Source organism: Ranitomeya imitator, chromosome 7, assembly GCF_032444005.1.
Source record: "Ranitomeya imitator isolate aRanImi1 chromosome 7, aRanImi1.pri, whole genome shotgun sequence".
In the NCBI taxonomy this organism is placed as follows: domain Eukaryota; kingdom Metazoa; phylum Chordata; class Amphibia; order Anura; family Dendrobatidae; genus Ranitomeya; species Ranitomeya imitator.
This window is the reverse complement of record NC_091288.1, coordinates 176,737,686-176,758,709: the sequence shown is the minus strand read 5'-3', so window position 1 is coordinate 176,758,709 and position 21,024 is coordinate 176,737,686. Positions and strand designations below refer to the sequence as shown.

Below are 21,024 nucleotides of genomic sequence, written 5' to 3'. Positions count from 1 at the left end.
AAGTCCTATCAGTTTAATTAAACACAGCTGGCCTCCAATGAAGGAGTAGAACCATCTCAAGGAGGATGACAAGGAAATGGACATCATGTGACTTAAATATGAGTGACTGAGCAAAGGATCTGAATACTTATGACCATGTGATATTTCGGTTTTCCTTTTTTAATAAATTTGCAAAATTTTCTACATTTCTGTTTTGTTTTCAGTCAAGATGTGGTGCAGAGTGTACATTAATGAGAAAAAAATGAACTTTTTTTTTTAATTTACCAAATGGCTGCAATGAAAAAGAGTGAAAAATTTAAAGGGGTCTGAACACTTTCCATACCCACTGTATGTTCCTGTTCTGGGTCTGCATAAAAGAAAACATAAAAACAAACAAATATTCTCCCCTTCCTCTGCTCCCACGACAAGCAATGCCCCATCTGCAGCTGGTGCAGAGGCAAGCAGCTGACATCGGCGTGCCTGCTATGGTTGTCTGAGGAATGTTCTGCCACATTGAATGCACTTGGGCAAATTATCAAGAGCCGCTGCTGGCAGCTCTGCAGATGCTTCAGAACATGATTAGGCCACACAGGTTGCTTACAGTAGCACGAGCAACATGTGGCCTGGTGTTGTCGTGTTGAAATACAGTTTCTGGAACACTTTGGAGAAATGGCGGTACAACTGGCTTTACTTGAGACACATTCTAAACAGCAAGTGAAATCAGACCTCATTAAAAAGCCTATGGGGTCAGTGTCTACACAAACCATCAGAAGGCATTTGCACAATATTGGGCCAAGTCCAGCTAATGGTGTCCATTGACCTCACGCCACCGCTCTCAAACACCATCATGATGCAGAGCAGGAAAGCAAAGGGAGGCTGGGATAGAGGTGTATCTTCATCATCGATGAGTTCTGCTTCTGCCATGGATGCTATGATAACCGGAGATTGGTCTGGAGACCATGCAGGTAATGCCAGGAAGAGGCCTACCCAAGGGAATAACACAGTGGTCTTGCTCTCGGCATTATGGTGAAGGGTGACATAAGATATGGTAGCCAGACCCCACTAGTCTTCATTCCAGGTACATTAACAGCTCAGTAATACATTGATTTGGTCTAGGAACCGGTGATACGGTAATTTCTCCAAAGGTTCCCAGGTGCCGTTTTTCAATTCAACAATACCAGACCTCATGTTGCTTGTGTACTGTGAACAGCCTACTTGGCCTCAACGTGCTACTATGGCCTGCTGTGTCTCCCATTGAGCACATCTAGGATATCATTGGTTGGTGGTTGCAAAGGGAGCTGCCAGCAGCGGATCTTGATGATTTGCCCAAGTGCATTCAATGTGACAGCACATTCATTCCTCGAACAATCATTGATAACCTGGCATGTAAGTGCAAGTATCTCCTCACATGGCGCTCATACTCGATATTGAATAAATCACGATGTCTTGAAAATGTTTTCAATTTTTTCATAATTTCCATATCGGCAACATGTCTATCCTTCCTTTGATTTCCATAATTTCCTGACTTTTTATTGTTGATGTAAATTAAATATAAAGAAATCATGATAAATACATTAATGAATGAATAAATGAATGATTACTGTTGGGTACACAGTGTGGATTTTAGTATATCTTCATACATAGTAATGTATCTTAGCTGTGTGTCTTCCCTAGTTTGTTTTGGGGTTAATGTGAAAAAGTTAAAATATACTCACATTTGCAGACAACCCTGGAGTTCGCCTTGTTAACACGGTGGCTCAGTGGTTAGCAGCACTGGGTTCAAATCCCAAAAAGGACAAGATCTGCAAGGAGTTTACATGTTCTGCGTGGGTTTCCTCCTACATTAAAAAAAAGCCATACTGATAGAGAATGTAGATCGTGAACCCAGCTATGGAAGCCTGGATGGGCCATTCAGGAAAGGAGTAGCTGTAGTATATTATTATGGCCACAAGAGGTGGATGTTTCTATACTGTTAATATACATTTCCTTATTGGTGATAGAGTAGAAGAATGTAACTGATTGGACCAAAAAAAAAAAGAATCAATCTAAAATGAAAAATGTAATTAGTAATACAGTAAGATGGGGGAATCCAGGGTATAATAATGGGGTGAGTAATGATATAGAGAGAGCAACATTGAATAGCAATGTATCCTAGTATTGCTGATACCTTCATTCCTTTGGATTTAAGATATTTTGGGGAAAACATGGACCTAGATTTTTTTAGGCTTAATACACGGTGGATGTAACTTTTTTTTTATGAGCTGTTCTATGTTGCAGCATTAATTTGTCAATTGAGAAAGGCTCCTTGGTGGCTATTGTTGGCCATGTTGGCTGTGGAAAATCCTCCCTTCTTTCAGCACTACTTGGAGAAATGGAGACCGTTCTTGGAAAAGTCGCCCTAAAGGTATAAAGATGTCATCTTCTCTACTAAACCTAAGGAAGGAAACAATACACACATAGGATGTTCCAATGATTGTGTCAGAACCAGATCTCAGTGTGGATTTTGTTTTACCATTAATTATCTTTTCTTTTTATCTCAAAAAGTGGTTTTCTTTTTTGATTATTAAGTTACTTTGTATTTTACTAGAATAAACACAAGGACATAGTAGGGCCTTAAAGGGAATCTCTCTACAGCTTTTTGCTACCTCATCTCATGTGTCGTTTACGATGCGATGGATTGAGTCACTTACTGAGCTGTTCGCTGTAGTTTTGATACAACTGTTTTATCTGCTGCAGATGTGGCAGTTCTCTAAATGCTGTGTTTTGTATAACACTGTATATGCCGTACGCACCACAAACACACACAAAAACACATACTGTATAGCAGCTTCTTGCACGGTACCACCAGCGGAATGCCATTGTGAACACGCCGCTGCCTGGATCAGCCAAATGATTCACTGACTGCCGCAATCTTTGTAGAGGAGGAGCGCATGCGCAGTTTTAATGTGACCGCCGCTATCTGTCTGCACAAAGATGGTGGCGATATGATTTACTGAGCCTGTGCTAATCATTCGGCTGATCCCGGTGGCAGATGCACGACATGTCTTCAGGCAGAGGAAGCCGGTCACATTAAAGGTGTTTTCCCACAAACAAAAGTTCATTTTAAAAATTGTCTTTGTCTGACCGTGTACGAAGCATTCCACATCTCCTGAGCAGGGGAGGAAGCAAAAGACAATACTGACATTACAGCAGGGGATCACAGAGGATTCATTTTGTCAGGTAAAATACTTCACTCACTGTTTTTAAACAATATTTTACCTCATAAAATGTATCCTCTGCGATCTCCTGCTGTAATGTCAGTATTGTCTTTTGCTTCCTCCCCTGCCTAGGAGCTGTGGTGTGTTCTGTACACGGTCAGACACAGACAATTTTTAAAATGAAGGGATGGGTGAGAGAGACAGAGCACCGGGGGGGGGGGAGACAGCTCAAACGGGAAAGCACATGAGGGTAGAACACCGCACAGGAAGCAGAAAGACATCAGACAAGGGAGATAGCACATGGGGTAGACAAGTCAAAGAAGAGAGCACAGACGGGAGAAGTCAGCACATGGGGAAAGATAGAGTGGATAGGTGGGTGAGCACATGGGGGGGAGAGAGATTCTCAACGCTGCAAAGCCTGCCCCCATCGTGACATTACCGCCTTCCCGATGTGATAGCATCGGGCCTCCATCTAGTTTATAATAATAAACAAATTTGTCATCAATATTAAGTAGGGAAAATGTAATAAGTTTACATCTCAATATATAGTTTTAAACAAAACCACTGACCCTACAAGACACAGACAGAAGGGGGAGGGGAAGGAAGTAAAGCATATACTTATTATATGATCCATAGCAACTAAATTATCGCTGTCTTTATTAGTTGTTTCTCTGAACCCAAAGAGTTCACACTGCATTGACACGATCAAAAGTATTATTCAACGTAGCCACGACATATTCCATTTCTCGAATATCTTGTATTTGCGACTGTAGTTCAGTATTCGATCGGGGATGAATTGACTTCCACTTACAGGCTATCAAACATCTGGCAGCCGTTGTTATATGTAATAAAAGCTGTTGACCTAGTTGAAATGGTGATATATTGAGCAAATAAAATTTTGGACCCAAGGGGATCTAATGGCCGGGTGACATTACTAATCAAGGACTTGACATATTCCCAGAATACTAGAATATTTGGACATGACCAAAACAAATGAGGCAGGTCATCCTCTGCATTCCCACATCTCCAACAACATCTAAGGATATAGGGTTGAGTTTGTTCAGAAAGGAAGGAGTATGAAAACAGAACATGAGTAGTTTATACTGGTTTCCCCTGTAGGTGTAACATGTAGAAGTTTTGACTGTGTTTCTCCAGATCTCCTGCCAAATACAGGGTGGAATAGGTTCTCCCAAAAAAACTTCCCATTTACTCATATAAGAGTATTTGGGGTGCTCATCTGGATAAGGATTAATTAATATCTGATAAAGAAGTGACCAGGCTCCTTGCATCTTCTCGCCCTACTACCTGCACCAGTGACCCTATTCCCTCACATCTCCTCCAGCCCCTGTCCCCAGCTGTCATCACTTACCTAACTAAATTATTTAATCTCTCATCTGGAATTTTTCCCTCCTCATTTCAACACGCCAGCACACATCCTTTACTTAACAAACCATCCATTGCCCAGAACTGCGCTTCATCTCTAAACTACTGGAATGCTACGTCAACTCCTTCTGATCCGCTATCTTTCAGATGACTCTCTTCTTGACCCTTTACAATCCGGTTTCTGCTCCTTACTTTCTACTCAAACTGCCCTCACTAAAGTCTCTAATGTTCTAATAACAGCTAAATCTAATGACCACTACTCCCTGCTGATTCTCCTGAATCTCTCTTCTGCATTCGACATATTGGATCACCAACTTTTCCTCACTGCGCTCCATGCTATCAGCCTCAAAGATACCACTCTCTCCGAGTCCTCCTCCTCCTTCTCTGACCATTCCTTCATTGTATCTTTTGCTGGCTCATCTTCCTTTCCTCTTCTCATTACTGTCGGCATTTCTCTTGGTTCAGTCCTAGGTCCCCTTCTCGTCTCCTTGTATACTGCCCTATTGGAAAAAACATCAGTAGATTCAGTTTTCAGTACCATCTCTAAGCTGGTGACACCAAATTATTCGCATTGTCTCCTGACATCAATCCTGCATTACTATAAAACGCCAGTGATTGTATGTCCTCTGTCTCTAGCATCATGTACTCCCTCTATCTAAAACTGAATCTGTAAAAAAAATGAACTCCTTGTGTTTACTCCCTAAATTAACCTACCTGTACTTGATATTGCCATGTGTGGTTCCACCCCAGCAACATGCCCTCTGTCTTGAAGTCATATTTGACTCAGATCTTTCCTTCACTCCCCACATCCAATCACTCGCCTGCTCATGTCCACCCCAAAAACATTTCTAGATTCCAAACTTTTCTTACCTTTTTTACTCTAAAAAAAAAAAAAAAAAAAGTCACTGTTGCTCTATTCATTCTTTTCTGGATTATTGCAACTCTCTACTTATTGGTTTCCCTCTCACTAAACTCTCCCCTGTGCAATCCATCCTGAATGCTGCAGCCAGGATCATATTCCTTTCCAACCCCTACATCGATGCCTCTACCCTGTGCCAGTCATTGCACTGATCGTCCAACCACTACAGAGTTCAATATACACTTATCACTCTCACCCACAAAGCGCTCCACAGTTTAGCACCACCATACATCTCTTCCCCCGTGTCAGTCTACCACCCTACCCGTGCCCTTCTGTTAATGACCTAAGACTAACATCCTCTATAATCCAAATCTCCCTCTCCCATCTCCAAGACTTCTTGCGAGCTGTGGCATTTCTCTGGAATACTTTACCACAGACAATTTGTTTAATTCAAAATACCCACAGTTTTAAGCGTGACCTTATTCGGGACGGTCCTAACATCTAGTATTAAAACCTTACCATTTGTTAAGTGACGTTCATGTGGATAAGAGCCGAGAAACTTTGGATTCGGGAAAGTGGGCTCTCCTCCCAGAGGTCTTCAGCCAACTCTGACTTTGCTGAAGCACCACGGACTTTTACCTCTTTACGTCGCATTTCAATCACAAAGTCTCAACCTATTTAGTCAGGTTGAAAGACCCAATGGCTTTTGTGGAATGTGGGGGATTTGGCAAACATGAGTGGCAAATATCAGAATTTCAATAGATTTCCCTGGAATTGCACAGTATTACTGTTGAAACCAAGCACAGGTACTTCATGCACCCTTGGTGAGACCAAACAGTTTAATGCACCTTCCCATCTACTTACTTTGAATCCATTGCAGCCTCCCCTTCCTTGATTTACAGCTCTGCATTTATAGGAGCCAGATTAGAGTGGAGATAGATGGAAAGGTGCACTAAACAACTTGAACTTTTTGATGGTGACAGACTCCCTTTAAAGGGAACCTGTCATCAGGTTTATGCACCCCATACTAATGATATCTACTTAATACTGATACCCTTGTTTTATAAATTTGGATTTACAAGTTAGAAAAATTAATTGTTGCATTGCAAATGAGTCACTTCCTCCCTAGGATCTCGCTATCCCTGGCCTTAAGGCTCCTTTTCTATGGATCACCCCTTTTGGCAATACTGTTCATTTGACACTCCATACACTATCTATCAACAGGAAAGAGTCACTTTCCCTAACACTAAGCACCTCCCATTACGGGCTAGTCCCAAACATTAACTCTATCTTTCTCTGTCATTACCTAAACTACAGTCAACTATCTATCCCTATACTACCTATCTTAAACAAGATGTCCTTCACTATAATACCTTAGATTATCACATCCTACACTGTACATTCCTTATCTTACATTACACATTACAACACAATTCACATCATGACACAATATTTACAAAGACGCGGGACATAATACACGTTACAATACATGTGACGCGATTGGTGTCTCCAGGGGGAGGAATACTGCAGTACAGTCCACCATCCTTACAAGGTTTTGCACAGTTTTCAGATTGTTAGACAGTGACAGTCCTCTCTACACCTGCTGGGCACGTCTCATGCCAGTCATCCTAGTGAATAAGACGATCAGTGTCTGGCATGATATGCAAACCATACAGAACGTTCCAGACACTGTCTTCTTTGTCAGGACCTTACTGTGCTTCGCACCGGGGAAATGTCAGCTCTAGTGCTAGATGTTGGGTGAGAGAGGCCGGTCACTAAAAGAAGAGTATTACTTTATTGTTATATGTATTACAGAAATAAAACAAATAATCGCATACAAGGAAACTAAAAACAATAGGAGGATTCCCAAACCCTGCAAGTTTATCAATAGGTATCGAGATCATAGCACCCCATAGCTTCTCTGTCTTATTGGTAAGGTTGTAGTAAAATACATACATACGTTATATTCAGTACATGCACTATATGTAAAAAAAATAAATAAAAGTGCAATTCACCCGAAAAAAATTGGCACAAGTAAAATAATAAATGTCCGCTGTATTTTGCCCTTTTTTAGGGTTCCACAGCCTTTGTTCCACAACAAACATGGATCCCAAATGCCACTTTTAAAGAGAATGTGCTGTTTGGAAGACCATTGGATAAAGATTGGTATGATAATGTTATTCAGGCTTGTGCTCTTCTACCTGACCTAAAAATTCTTTCTGGAGGAGAGAACACAGAAATTGGCGAAAAAGTGAGTAAGTCTTAGGGACATTGAATTCTAATGGAGAGTACGAACACAATTTCCTTTATTATCCTTACTTCTTTGTACTTTATTACTACCTTGCATTTGACATTGTTTTATAGTTTGCTGCTATTCAGTGTATTATATGGCTGCTACTTATCATGTGATCAGAATGAGTTTTATGTGACTTTTATTACCTTTTAAAAGGGTATAAACTTGTCTGGAGGACAGAAGCAACGGATAAGCATTGCCAGAGCCGTATACCGGAACTGTGACGTCTACTTGCTGGATGATCCTCTGTCTGCAGTCGATGCCCATGTAGGACAGCATTTGTTTGAGCATGTCCTTGGACCCAATGGTTTGCTTAAAGGAAAAGTAAGATCAATTTAAAATTCCATGTACATTCGGTATTAAGGGGGTTGTACAATGTTGTTCCTTTGCAGATCAGATAATCATGGGGAGCGCCGGTTGCTGATACATAGTTCTGCTTGGGGAGAAAAACAACTCCCAATCAAGTAAATGGGTGACCATGTAATACAGTGTATTGAAAAAGTATTCATATTCCGTGAACTTTTCCACAAACTTGGTCATTACATTTTTTTAAGGGTATCAGGGGGCTGAATACAAATGTACATCACAATTTTCCAATGTATATTTCTTTTTTTTTTTTTAGAAAACCATTTATTTCTTTTATACTTCAAGAATACATGCTGATATATCGCATAAAATCAAAATAAATAAAGAAACATTTAGATTTGTGGGTGTAACGTGAAAAAATGTGAAAAGTTCCCAAGGTATGAATACTTTTTCAAGGCACTGTACCTGGTAGTGTTGGGTCCGTCCGATCCAGAGCCAGTTTTTGATGAGGCTTTTGTTTATCGGTATGGGTCGATTGCTTCTGCTGTACTTCGAGATCCCACAGCAGAGAATGAAAAGGGTCAAATGTGTAGGTATCCCTCCTGCCGCTGCACGCAAGTGCCAGTCGTAAAAGGTTTACGGGTCCCTTGATCTGGAGACGGGTAGGACATTTATGGCATATCCGGTGAATATGCAATACCCCTTTAACGTCATAAAACTAGATGACCTCACTGTTGTAGGTATCCACCAAGCCGGCGTCTTTGATAAAATATTGGCAGCTTTATTACATGTTAATTAAATTTATGACCTGATTTTAATGAAAGTGTGATAAAGCTTCCAAGATTTTATCGAAGATTACGTTTTTTTTTTGTCTTTGTATTGGATTCCCTTTAATGTCATACCGAGCTTTATTCCCTTTGTTCTAATCTTGGTGATTGTTTCAAGTTCCATTGCATTACAATGGTCTTTCGAGTAAAGGGGTTAAAGGGAACCTGTCACTAGATTCATGCTGTCCGAACCATGGGTAGCATGAATTGGAGCCTGGCTTTTCTGGGAAAACATAGTTGGAAAAGCCACCCGGGGACTATAGAGAGAGACGAGACTATTCCACTCAGATCCCCGGCCCACTTCTCTCCACATCGCTCTAGTTAATAGACAGATCGGTCCTATCTGCACATATGGGAGGGACGAGTCTGGGGAGAAGCTGGCCGTGGGACACACCGGACTAGTCCATTTTCTCCCCATAGTCCTCGGCCAGCTTTTCAAAGTATGTCTTCCCTGAAACTCTGCAACGTCGCGTGAATTCCAGTAATGCTCAGTTATTGAGTTCTTGTCAAATACAGTTTGCTTCACGAGTACATATGATCTGAAAATTATTTGTATTCCAGACTCGTGTTCTCGTCACTCATGGAGTAAGTTTCCTTCCACAAGTGGACAATATTATAGTAATGGCTGACGGCAGGATCTCGGAGGTTGGCACATACGCTGAGCTTTTGGATAAAAATGGCGATTTTGCAGATTTCCTCCAAACATATGCCCTGACGGGTGAACAGGAAGGGTCGCACATAGAAAGTAAGCTTCTACTGTCCAGAAAGAGATGAGCATGAGTGCGGGAGACTGCTGGGCAGGAATAGGATATATGGGCACAATACCCCTTGCTGCCCTTTCCAATTCATTTTAGGACAGCGGACCTCCAGTCATTTGCAACTACTAGGGGACATAAAGATGAGGACTTTGAGTGTCTTTTGGACTGATTTTTCCTTCTCGTATGAACTATCAGTTTGAATCCTAGTTTCACCGTGCTCATGAAATGTCAATCATCTCTGCAGGCAAAGTGCTGGGCGATAAAGGAAAAGCCACTGAAGACAAGAAGGCAGATGTTGGTTTAAGGTAATCACTATACCACAATTGTGGGTATGTTTATTTCTTTTAGTGCATAATACGGAGAAGTTATTAGTGGGATATCCTTTTTTGTAAACTTGCAGGGAGGAATTGACTCCAGAGGCGGCTGAGGAACTCGCAGAGGGCGATGCAGATGCAGGGAAGCTCACGGAGGCTGATATTGCTCTCACGGGAAGGGTAATGCACATGGATACAAAACTAAACCTTATCCTTGTAATAATTAACTTTTTTATTAGCCACTTGAGCTGTTCACAACAACGCAAAACAGTGAAAGTGACTCCAATTTGGTTTAATAGCAGTACCAACAAAAGCATAAAACTACTCCTATAGTTAGTAAATCAGCAGCCATGTTTCTTTCACTTTTATAGATACTACTATTTTTCTTTTTTGTTGTGCTGGACCATTTAAAAAAGTAAAAGCCATATTTGTTGTATTTGTTTAACTTTCTCAGATACTAATGATATAGGACACACATATCTGACTAAATGTGGGTTAGGTTTAAAAATGGGTCTTCTTTGAAACTTATTTTTTTCTGGCTCTATTAAAACCCCTTAGCGGCGTTCACATACATGTATGGCAGAAGTGCGCCATCACTACATGGAGAAATGAGCCAGAGAGTGCACTGTCATTACACATTTTAATTAAAGATTGAGAGCGCGGAGAGCAGTGACATCACTTGCAGGGAGCAGCGCCGGTCTCTGCTTACTTGTTTGTTTCACACTATGTGCAGTGATAGTGCACTCTGATGACAGCTTTTCACTTGTCTTCAAAGTCGGTGAGAGAGTGCATTGTCACTGTGCACTCGGAAGAACAGTGCACAGTGACAAGATCTTACTGAGCATTCGTCGGATTTGTCATCCAACGCATGCTCAGTAGATCAGGGACTAGCCCAGCCCTTGAAACAGAATTCACTGATGATTCTTCCTTTCAGGAACCGGCGCTCACCGTACCTGTACAGCAGAAGTGTGCCATTACTATTTGGAGTATTAAACCAGCAAGAGAACACAATGTTGATGGTCATTGTAAGAAAAGAATGAGAGCGCACAGACCAGCGCCACCCCGGCAAGTGATATCTTTTGCAGGGAGCGGCATTGATCTCTGTTCACTCGTTCCTTATAATGTGCAATAAAAGTGTGCTCCCTTGCCAACTTGTCACTTATCATCAGAGCCCGCAAGAGAGCGCATTGTCACTGTGCACTAAGAAGAACAGTGCACAGTGACCAGATCTTACTGAGCATCTGTCAGAATTGATCTCTGACACATGATCAGTAGAGCAGGGACTAGCCCACTCCTGAAACAGATGTAACTGATGATGCGTGGTTTCAGGGAAGGGACAGAGGCTGCAGCAGTGACCGCAGCCTCTGTCCCCTGATGACGACTTGTTTGAGTATCCCAGCATGCACTGGGATTCTCAAATGAAATGTCATAAAGGATGTAGTAAGCAATAATAACGCAGCTAGATACAATTTAACAAAGTAAAATACAATTTAATTTTGTACTACCCCTTTAATCATCCACCCTACAGTCCAAAAGTGGCTCCAATTCTCTACTACGATTTTCCTTCTGTATTCTCAGGTCAAATTATCAGTGTATTTGGAGTACTGCCGGATCATGGGGAAGAGGTATCTGCTCATGTGTGCCGTGTTCTTCATCATCCAACAACTATCTGCTATGGGACATAATTACTGGATCGGTTTATGGGCCGATGACCCTCCTGTGAATGGCACACAACAGAACACCAGCATGCGCTTAGCTGTATACAGCATTTTAGGCATTGTGCAAGGTATTTTGTATGAAAGTCTCTCCTTTTCCTGATATTTTCTCAACAACATGCTGCTGTCTGTGATTCTAGTCACTGACACCCAATCACAACTTCTGACATGCTTTTCTCAAGTTTTTCAAAAATTACATTGGCCCTTGACAGTAGGACTGAACAATCGTTTTTGGTCAGATTGTATCACGGGCCACAATACATTTTGAAGGAATATTATAACCTTAGACATTTATGACCAATCAAAAATATACACCCATAAGAAAAAGGTAAATCCCTCTTCCTCTATTTCCTTTTAAAAAACGAGACCATGCATTTGATTCTCACCAATGTAATTTGTGAGTTGCTAAAATGAAGTATTGCACTTTTCCAGGACGTCCTCCTGACAGCACCCTGGAGGACGTCCTCCTCCCCTTGCTGGGACAGGAAACACACGAGTTTAAAAGGTCAAGTCCCACCCACAGTCCTCAGTGTTTTTCCTGTCCCTGCAAGGAAGGGACGCACGAGTGAGAAGCTGCGCAGGACTTACCGGAGCTCAGGGGGATCGTGCGGCTTGCCAATACCCTTCCCCCTGTCAAGAGGCTCAGGGCAGAAACCCTCCCGTGGGGGGTCCCTCTGCTCCAAAGACCAGGAGTGGGACGAGGCTCCTGGTGGCAGCCGCTCCTCCCGGTGGGAGGCTCTCGGCTGCGGACGCTATCCACGCGGTGTGCGGCCATCCTGAGGCAGCGTGGTGTCCAGAGCGGCGTCTCCAGGCAGGAAGTCGTCAGAGCGCATCACTTCCGGTCCGTCGGCATTTCGTTACCGCTACTTCCGGTAACGCTGTATGTGAGGGGGAAAGCGTGCAGTGAATCGCACAGCGGCAGAAGCGCTCCTGATCTGACGCTGAGAGCTGCGGGGACCTGCTACCCTCATCATGGAAGCAAGCATACCAACTGAGGAGGGGGTAAGTGCGCATAGCGCAGATTCCCCTATCTGTGTGCAGAAGCAGGCTCACCCCAGTGCTTATCCCTATCTTATGTCATTTAAGGATAAGGGAAACCCCGCGGGTCCTTCTGTTCAAGTTAAGAAATCCGGCAAGGCATCTGGGAAATCCTCTAGATGTCCCCGTTGTAATACGAAGCTCCCGGACTCCCATGGGAAAACCTTATGTGGGGACTGCACATCTAAGGTCATAAGGGACGAGCAACCCACACTGCTGTCTGAAATTAGATCCCTTATACGCGAAGAAGTACAAGCTTCTTTGTCTACCATGGTGCAGAAATCCAGTCCTATCCCCAGCCGTAAGCGGGCCAGACGGGAGCAGGACTTAAGAGAGCAGGAGGTTACTTCTGAGGACAAGTCTGACTCAGAAGACTTCGTCTCAGAGGAAGAGGGAGAGCTTCCGTCAGGAAGCCAGGATTATCAAAGAAAATATCTCTTCCAGGCAGAAGAGACAAATGATCTGGTGCAGGCGGTGCGATGCACTATGCAGATAGAGGAGACATCTAAGCCACAAACCAGGCAGGACTTGATGTTTGGGGGACTTATGTCACATCAGCAGACAGTGTTTCCGGTTAGCGAGCATATTAAGGCCATGATTCTGGAGGAGTGGAAAGAGGCAGAACGCCGGCTGGTGTTATCCAAGGACTTTAAAGCTCGTCTACCTTATGAGCCTGAAGACATAAGACTATGGGATGAAGTTCCCAAAATAGACGTTCCTGTGGCAAAGGTGGCTAAGAAAACGGCCATACCTTTTGAGGACTCGTCAAACCTGCGCGATCCTATGGATAGGAAGGCTGACATATTGTTAAAAAGAGCCTGGGAATCTTCTGCGGCTCTAATAAAAACAAATATAGCAGCTACCTCGGTAGCTCGGTCTTTGTACCTGTGGTTGGGTCAATTGGAGGAGCACCTATCCAATAAGACCCCGAGATCCGAAATCTTAAATTCTCTCCCTATAATGAAATCTGGCTAGGAGGGCGGTCTGGCTAAGGTCCTGGTCAGGGGATAATGCTTCCAAATCTAAATTATGTTCAATTCCCTTCTCAGGTGAAAGGGTTTTTGGACCCTCCCTGGATACTATTCTGGAGTCAGCCTCTGACAAAAAGAAGGGGTTTCCAGAGGAGAAATCTAAGAGGCCCCAATCCTTTCGGAGAGGATTCCCCTTCAGGAGGCAGTCTGAGTTTAGAGGAGGCAGATCCAATAGAGGATCTTATAGGGGTTCCCGTAGCCAGGGCAATAGAAACAGAGGTTTCTTCTTCAGTCCTTCCTCAAAATCTAAGTCTCAATGACGCCACACTTATAGGGGGTCGGCTCCGCCATTTTTCGCACAATTGGGCCCGGATCACCCAAAATCAGTGGGTCCTTCGGACCATCTCAGAAGGCTACAATATCGAGCTCTACTCCCCCCCACCAGACAGATTCATCAGGCCTACGGTAGTATCACGAGACTCTCCCATGATGATAGACCTAATGGATATGCTCTCCTCAGAGGTCATAATTCCGGTACCATCACCAGAAATAGGCCTGGGGCATTACTCCTCCCTTTTTTCCATAATGAAACCGTCCGGCGAATCTCGCACTATAATAAATCTGAAGCCTCTGAATGCCTGGTTCAGGTACAAGAGGTTTCGTATGGAGTCCATCCATTCGGCAATCCTCCTAATAGATCAGAATTCCGTGATGTGCACTCTAGATCTAAAGAGTGCCTATTATCAGGTTCCCGTCCACCCTTCATCTCAGAAGCTTCTGAGGTTTGCGGTAGTTCTGCCGTCCGGGACCTGTCACTACCAGTTTCAGTGCCTTCCATTTGGTCTTGCCTCAGCACCTCGTATCTTCACAAAACTGGTGTCGGAGATTGTCGCTTTCCTAAGAAATCAGGGGATGAGAATAATCCCTTATCTCGACGACTTCCTCCTGGTGGCAAGAACGCCAGAAATTCTATCAGACCACAGGAACCGAACTATTTCGGTGATGGAAGAATTAGGTTGGGTCATAAATTGGTGGAAATCCGACCTAACTCCAGAGTGCAGAAAGACTTTTCTGGGAGAATGTCTGGATTCAATAAACAGAATATCCCTCTAACCCGAGTCCAAGCTGATTGTAATACAGTCTCAAATTTGGCTCCTGTTAGAGCACAGGGTGACAACAAGGACGGCCATGCGAGTTCTTGGCCTAATGACGGCTTGTATTCCGTGCGTAAGATGGGCTCAGTTCCATTCAAGACCACTGCAGAAATTGATTCTTTCCAGATGGGACAGGAGTCTGTCTTCTCTGGACAGTACTTTAGAACTATCACATCGTGTAAGAAGGTCTCTCCTCTGGTGGACAGAGCCAGAGAAGTTAAGAAAAGGAGTGTTATGGTCTGCAGATCCCTACGTAGTAGTTACTACAGACGCCAGCGCTTGGGGCTGGGGAGCTCACCTAGAAGACAGGATCCTTCAGGGGAGATGGCCGGAAGACGTCATCCACAGCTCCTCCAACTTCAAGGAACTATACGCTGTCTGGGAAGCCTTGAGAAGAAACCGACACATCCTGAAGAATCGCCATGTCAGAATAATGTCCGACAATGTGACAACAGTTTCTTTCCTGAAACATCAAGGAGGCGCGAAACACCATGCGCTTCAGGAACTGGCAGAGAAGATATTTCGTTGGGCAGAAAGATCGGTCCTTTCTATTTCAGCAATCCACCTGGAGGGCTCCCAGAATGTTATAGTGGACTATCTCAGCAGAAGAAAGGTGTCTGCAACGGAGTGGGAACTCAACCAGGATGTCTTCCAGGACTTATGTCTTCGCTGGGGAACCCCCTGTATAGACCTATTCGCAAGCAGGAGAAATTCAAAGGTCTCAAAATTCTTCTCTCTGAACCCGTGGGATCTTCCGGAAGGGATAGATGCTCTGAGCTAGGACTGGACGGAACCTCTCTCGTATGCATTCCCTCCTCTGGCGTTAGTTCCGGCTGTTCTCAGAAAGATCAAGGAGGATCGAGCTCATGTCATATTGATCGTTCCATACTGGCCAAGAAGGAGTTGGTTTTCCCTTCTACTAGAGCTAGCAATCGAGAATGCAGTAGAACTCCCTCTCAGAGCGGACGTAATCCACCAGGGTCCGGTATTCCACCCAAACCCAGAGAAGCTCCATCTCTCGGCATGGATCCTGAAGGGTTCATCTTGAAGGCAAAGGGTCTATCAAGCCAAGTAATATCTACTATGAAGTCTAGTAGGAAGCCTGTTACTTCAGCAATTTACTTGAAAATTTGGAGACGGTTCTGTCTGGAGGGTGGCAGGTCTGAGGTTACGGCAGGCACTCCCGACTTACCCAGAATTTTAGATTTCCTGCAGGCTGGGTTTGACAAAGGTCTCAAACCAAACACATTGAAGGTGCAGATCTCGGCACTTAGTTCTTTCCTTGACTATCCCCTAGCGTCTCACCTGTGGATAGTTAGATTCATCAGAGCCACCCAGAGGCTGCGCCCCACCATTAGACATCTGTCGCCTTCTTGGGACCTTAACCTGGTCCTCAGATTCCTCTGCAAAGATCTCTATGCTTCAGCGGATAATATGCCCATTTCCATTCTTACACGTAAAACGGCATTTCTAGTGGCCTACGGCTAGTAGTGGTTACTACGGCTAAAAGGGGGAGGAAATTCAGGCCCTGTGTACTAGGGACCCGTACCTCCAAATTAGAGAGGATTGTATAATTCTTAAACTAGACCCCTCTTTTATTCCAAAAGTAGAAACAACTAAAAATAGAAATCAAGAGATCGTGTTACCATCTTTCTGCAATAACCCTGCTAACGCTAAAGAAAAGGCCCTTCATTCGCTGGATGTCAGGCAGGCAGTTCTAGACTACCTGGCAGCCACCAACGCTTGGCGCATTGACCCAAACCTATTCATTTTGTATGGGGGCAAGAATAGGGGTAAAAAGGCCTCTAAGGCCTCTATCGCACGGTGGATCACGTCGGTGATCTCTGAGGCCTACCAATCAGAAGGGCTCTCTCCTCCGAAGGGTCTCCATGCACATTCTACTAGAGGGATAGCTACTTCTTGGGCAGAGAGGGCAGGTGCCTCTCTAGAACAGATCTGTAAGGCCGTGACATGGGCTAGTGCCAACACCTTTTGTAAACACTATAAACTTGATGTTTTGTCTGGTCATCATACTGCATTTGGGAGAAAGGTTCTCCAAGCGGTAATCCCACCCTGAGGAGATGCTTTGGTACTCTCCAGGGTGCTGTCAGGAGGACGTCCTGGAAAATAGGTATTAAGCTTACCGTTAATGATGTTTCCAGGAGTCCATCCTGACAGCACGGGTAGTTCCCTCCCTGTATTATATATTAAGTATGGTATTCTAGCATGTATGTAACCTATTCCTAGCATATGATGTAATATGTTCCTGGTTATAACGTAATATGTTTGTTACCATTAAACAAATTTTTTCTGCATTGCCTTGAGGCGGTTCTTGTTACAACACTGAGGACTGTGGGTGGGACTTGACCTTTTAAACTCGTGTGTTTCCTGTCCCAGCAAGGGGAGGAGGACGTCCTCCAGGGTGCTGTCAGGATGGACTCCTGGAAACATCATTAACGGTAAGCTTAATACCTATTTTCCCATAAACTACAATGAAGATGTGATGGAGCACTGTTTGAGGTCACCTGGCAGCTCTAAATAGGGCTTTGATGAACAAACTTTGCACAGGCCACTCTGCTTAGTAGGTCCCTAGGGAACCAAGTCTTCCTCCTTTTAACCCCTCTACCGGGATTTGGACTTATGCAGAGCCCTTTGGGTTACGTCCACAGAGTGGCTGCTGGCCGGTGGAGAAAGCTGGCAGAGTATGGTAGTCTAAGCTTGGTCAAAACCAAATATGGCTGTAACAGGACAAAACAGGAGACAGACACAAAGTCAGAAAGTAGCCAAGGTCAAAACCAGGAGGACAGAGTAAGAGGCAGAATCATCAGGCAGAAAAAGGATCAAGTCAGTCCATGGTCAGTAACAGAATATAGCAGAGATATAGTGCAGAGTCAGGATAAATCTATAACTGGCAGCTTGAGACAGACTGCTAGGGGTCTAACTATCTGACTGCTTGGAGGGACCGCAAGTCCAAGGTATAATAAAGTATAACTGAAACACTCCCAGGGGCATCCACAGTGTTAGCGTAGCCTACTGACCAAGGCAGAGGTAGTGTTCAGACACGAATGTGACAGAAGATAGCTGCACTTTGTATGACCATGTCTCCACTTCCACTCCTACTTTCTGTGTGACATACGGATCAGAAAACCCCCATTCTGCTAATATAATTGGGATCCCAATAATGGCCACACAGTGCACCACTAGTACTTATCCATCCCTGCTCTCATGCTACCTACCCTTCTCTTTATGTAAAATTTATGTGAGAACTTGCAGAAATAGACAAGCCAACCTGGACCAAATAGTTGAGGTACGCACCACATAGCATCCCGGGTCACATAAGGGCCCCGGGCCAAGGTGGGTTCCCTTACTTTATGGCACAATGTCATTCAAATCAAGGATATTTTAGTACTGATTTTAAAGAGAGTCTGTTAGCCCAACATAACTGTTCAAGCCAAGTAGAGGCAATCTGGGCACCCTTGGTGTGACCAAACATTTGTGCACCCTCCCACCTACTTGTTTTCCCTTTATCTCTGCCCCCCTCTATTTTGATTGGCAGTTCTGGCTGTATACAACCAGAGAAGGATGGAGATACATGGAAAACAAGTAGATGTGAACTACACTCAGGCTCGGACTGGCCCACAGGACAACAGGAGAATCCTCCGGTAGGCCCCTCTCAAGCAATAGTAATAAGTAGCGCTATTACACTTGATTCACAATTTGCAGGAAAAGGTATAATCTAATCAGTCATTACACAAGCTAGCCAAGTTAATATTACATGGAAGGAAATGTAAAATTGTGTATTAGGGTCAGGATATTTTTGCATGTAGCTGAACAGTGGGCCCTTAGACTCAATGTTACTGGTGGGCCTTTGCCAATACAGTCCGACACTGACCCATTTGCCCACAAAGGGTGCGCTGAGCTCCTGTTCTTCATTTTACCAGTCATTCTGTGCTGACGAACTCCCTTTAAATCTAATCCCACCATATGACACATTCAGAGGGGTGTAGGATGTTTCTGTCTTGGTGAGTTGTTAGCTGGGAACCTTCCATTGTACAGCTGCCTTTTCTGACGTCACATGATTTTCTTTTCTTGACCTACAAATCTGTAAAAAAAAAAATAATTTTGATTTATTATTAACGGATTTTAGAGATTTATTCTTTTATTTCTTACAGCTTTAGGTATTTTTATAGCATCAGCTACTATAATTATCGGTGGCGTGTCGGTATCTCGCCAGCTTCACGCCAATCTCCTGCACAGCATCCTACGGAGCCCCCTGAGCTTTTTTGAGCGAACCCCCAGTGGAAACCTGACTAATCGGTTTGCTAAGGAGATGGACACTATAGACAATATTATCCCGCAGATGTTAATGCTGTTTATAATAATGAGCCTGACTATCCTGGAAATACTGCTGGTCATTGCGATAGCGACTCCTCTTGCTGCTGTGGCCTTTGTGCCATTAGGCTTACTCTACTTCTTCTTACAAGTAAGGAACGTGTGGGTTGTTTTGGGATTACAGTAATACATTTTTTTTCTTACTGCACGTTATGGTCTAGATGTGACATTTTAATTCATTGCATTGCTTGGTGATAATAACCACTAGAGTCGGCAATGCTCTTCTCAAACTTGCATTGCGATCAAACGATTTATACACTACTTATACATTATTCAGGGTCTTTGTTAAATACACTAAGTGACAAGGGCACAATAGATTTTTTTCTCTCTGATTCATCATTACTTTTTAGTTCACTTTTCCGTCGTAATTTGCTCTTTTTTAGGAACTTTAGTCTATGCGCCTTATTCTCTATACGGTTTACACTTTTTAGGTTATCTTTCTTTTTTAAATCTTTTTTTATTTTTCCTGACCCGGATCCAAGTGGTAACGTTTCTTCTTGCGGAGAGTGACCTGTCAATCCTGACATGCCAATGTGAGGAAACTTTTAAGCCTCAATTCTCCTCTGGGAAATATGCAAATTGTCTCTTCACAGAGGAAGAGAACTAGAACTCTAGTGCCACCTATAGCAAATAGCAATCCTATAAGTCAATAGCAACTCTCTGAGCCTTTGTCACATGACTTGGGATAAAAGCCAAAACCAAAATCTCAATTTGAATACACTGTTTCGGGCTACTGCGCCTCATCAGTGCAAAGTGTGAGATCTGGTTTGGCTGGGTGAGAGGCGTCTGACTGGGATCCAAGGGGTCACATTTCTCGTTGTGGACAGTGACATGTCAAGCATGACATGCCAAGGTTAGAAGACTTTTAATCCCCAATGCTCCTCTGGAAAATATGCAAATCAGAGAGGAAGAGGACTAAAACGCTACTGGCACCAATAGGAAATGGTAATCCTAAAAGTCAATATTGACAATCTAACGAGCCTTGTCACATGACATAGGATAAAATCCAAAATGCTGCAGTGATTCAGAGTAAGGGCTTAGGCTAGGTTCACATTGCGTTAGGGCAATCCGTTAAGCGCATAGCGCTAGCGGATTGCGCTAATGCAATGTTTCTAGAGGGTCGGCGTTCACCCTCCCCGCTAGCGAGGAATGGGCCTCGGACGCACCTCGGATGCTGCAAGCAGCGTCCGAGGTCCGTCATAAAAGAACTGCACATCGCTAGCACGTGCCGAAAATGGCATGCGCTAGCGATGCGCTTCAGCTAAAAATAACATTGCTGTCAATGGGTGCGCTAACGGTCCCGTTGCATGGCGTTAATTGCGACATTTTCGCCATGCAACGCAGTCCGTTAGCGTTAACCCATTAACGCAATGTGAGCCTAGCCTTATTCAGACATCCATACAAATCGGTTCATGCACAGACTGGTCGCGGCTCTCCTGACCCGAGCATCACAGCCTCATAAACAAATATGAGGGAGAGTCGCGGACAGTCCGTGCATTGTGTTCCATGCTCAGCCTGTGAATGAGCCTTAAAACATGCCATTGTGCAATGAGAGGTCATGTAGGGCAGCACGGTGGTTCAGTGGTTAGCACTGCAGCCTTGCAGCACTGGGAATCTGGGTTCAAATCCCACCATGGACAACATCTGCAAGGAGTTTGTATGTTCTCCCCATGTTTGTGCGGGTTTCCTCTGGGTTTTTCGGTTTCCTTCCACACTCCAAAGACATACCGATAGAGATTCTAGATTGTGAGCCCCAATGTGGAGAGTGCTGGTAATGTCTGTAAAGTGCTGTGGAATGAATGGCGCTACATAAGGGGGTAAAATGAATAAATAAATAA

General features: G+C 43.8%; 1 protein-coding gene across 1 annotated transcript in view; it reads left to right on the top strand.

Annotated features, from left to right (window-relative positions):
* The window catches only part of LOC138645062 (multidrug resistance-associated protein 1-like), a 109,897-nt gene that overhangs the window by 67,323 nt on the left and 21,550 nt on the right, over positions 1 to 21,024 (top strand). Inside the window, exons 17-24 of the mRNA XM_069734090.1 lie at positions 2,257 to 2,383; positions 7,493 to 7,669; positions 7,868 to 8,035; positions 9,406 to 9,589; positions 9,847 to 9,907; positions 10,003 to 10,096; positions 11,495 to 11,702; positions 18,967 to 19,277. Coding sequence (XP_069590191.1) covers positions 2,257 to 2,383; positions 7,493 to 7,669; positions 7,868 to 8,035; positions 9,406 to 9,589; positions 9,847 to 9,907; positions 10,003 to 10,096; positions 11,495 to 11,702; positions 18,967 to 19,277 — 1,330 coding nt within the window. The remainder of the gene's footprint in view (positions 1 to 2,256; positions 2,384 to 7,492; positions 7,670 to 7,867; positions 8,036 to 9,405; positions 9,590 to 9,846; positions 9,908 to 10,002; positions 10,097 to 11,494; positions 11,703 to 18,966; positions 19,278 to 21,024) is intronic.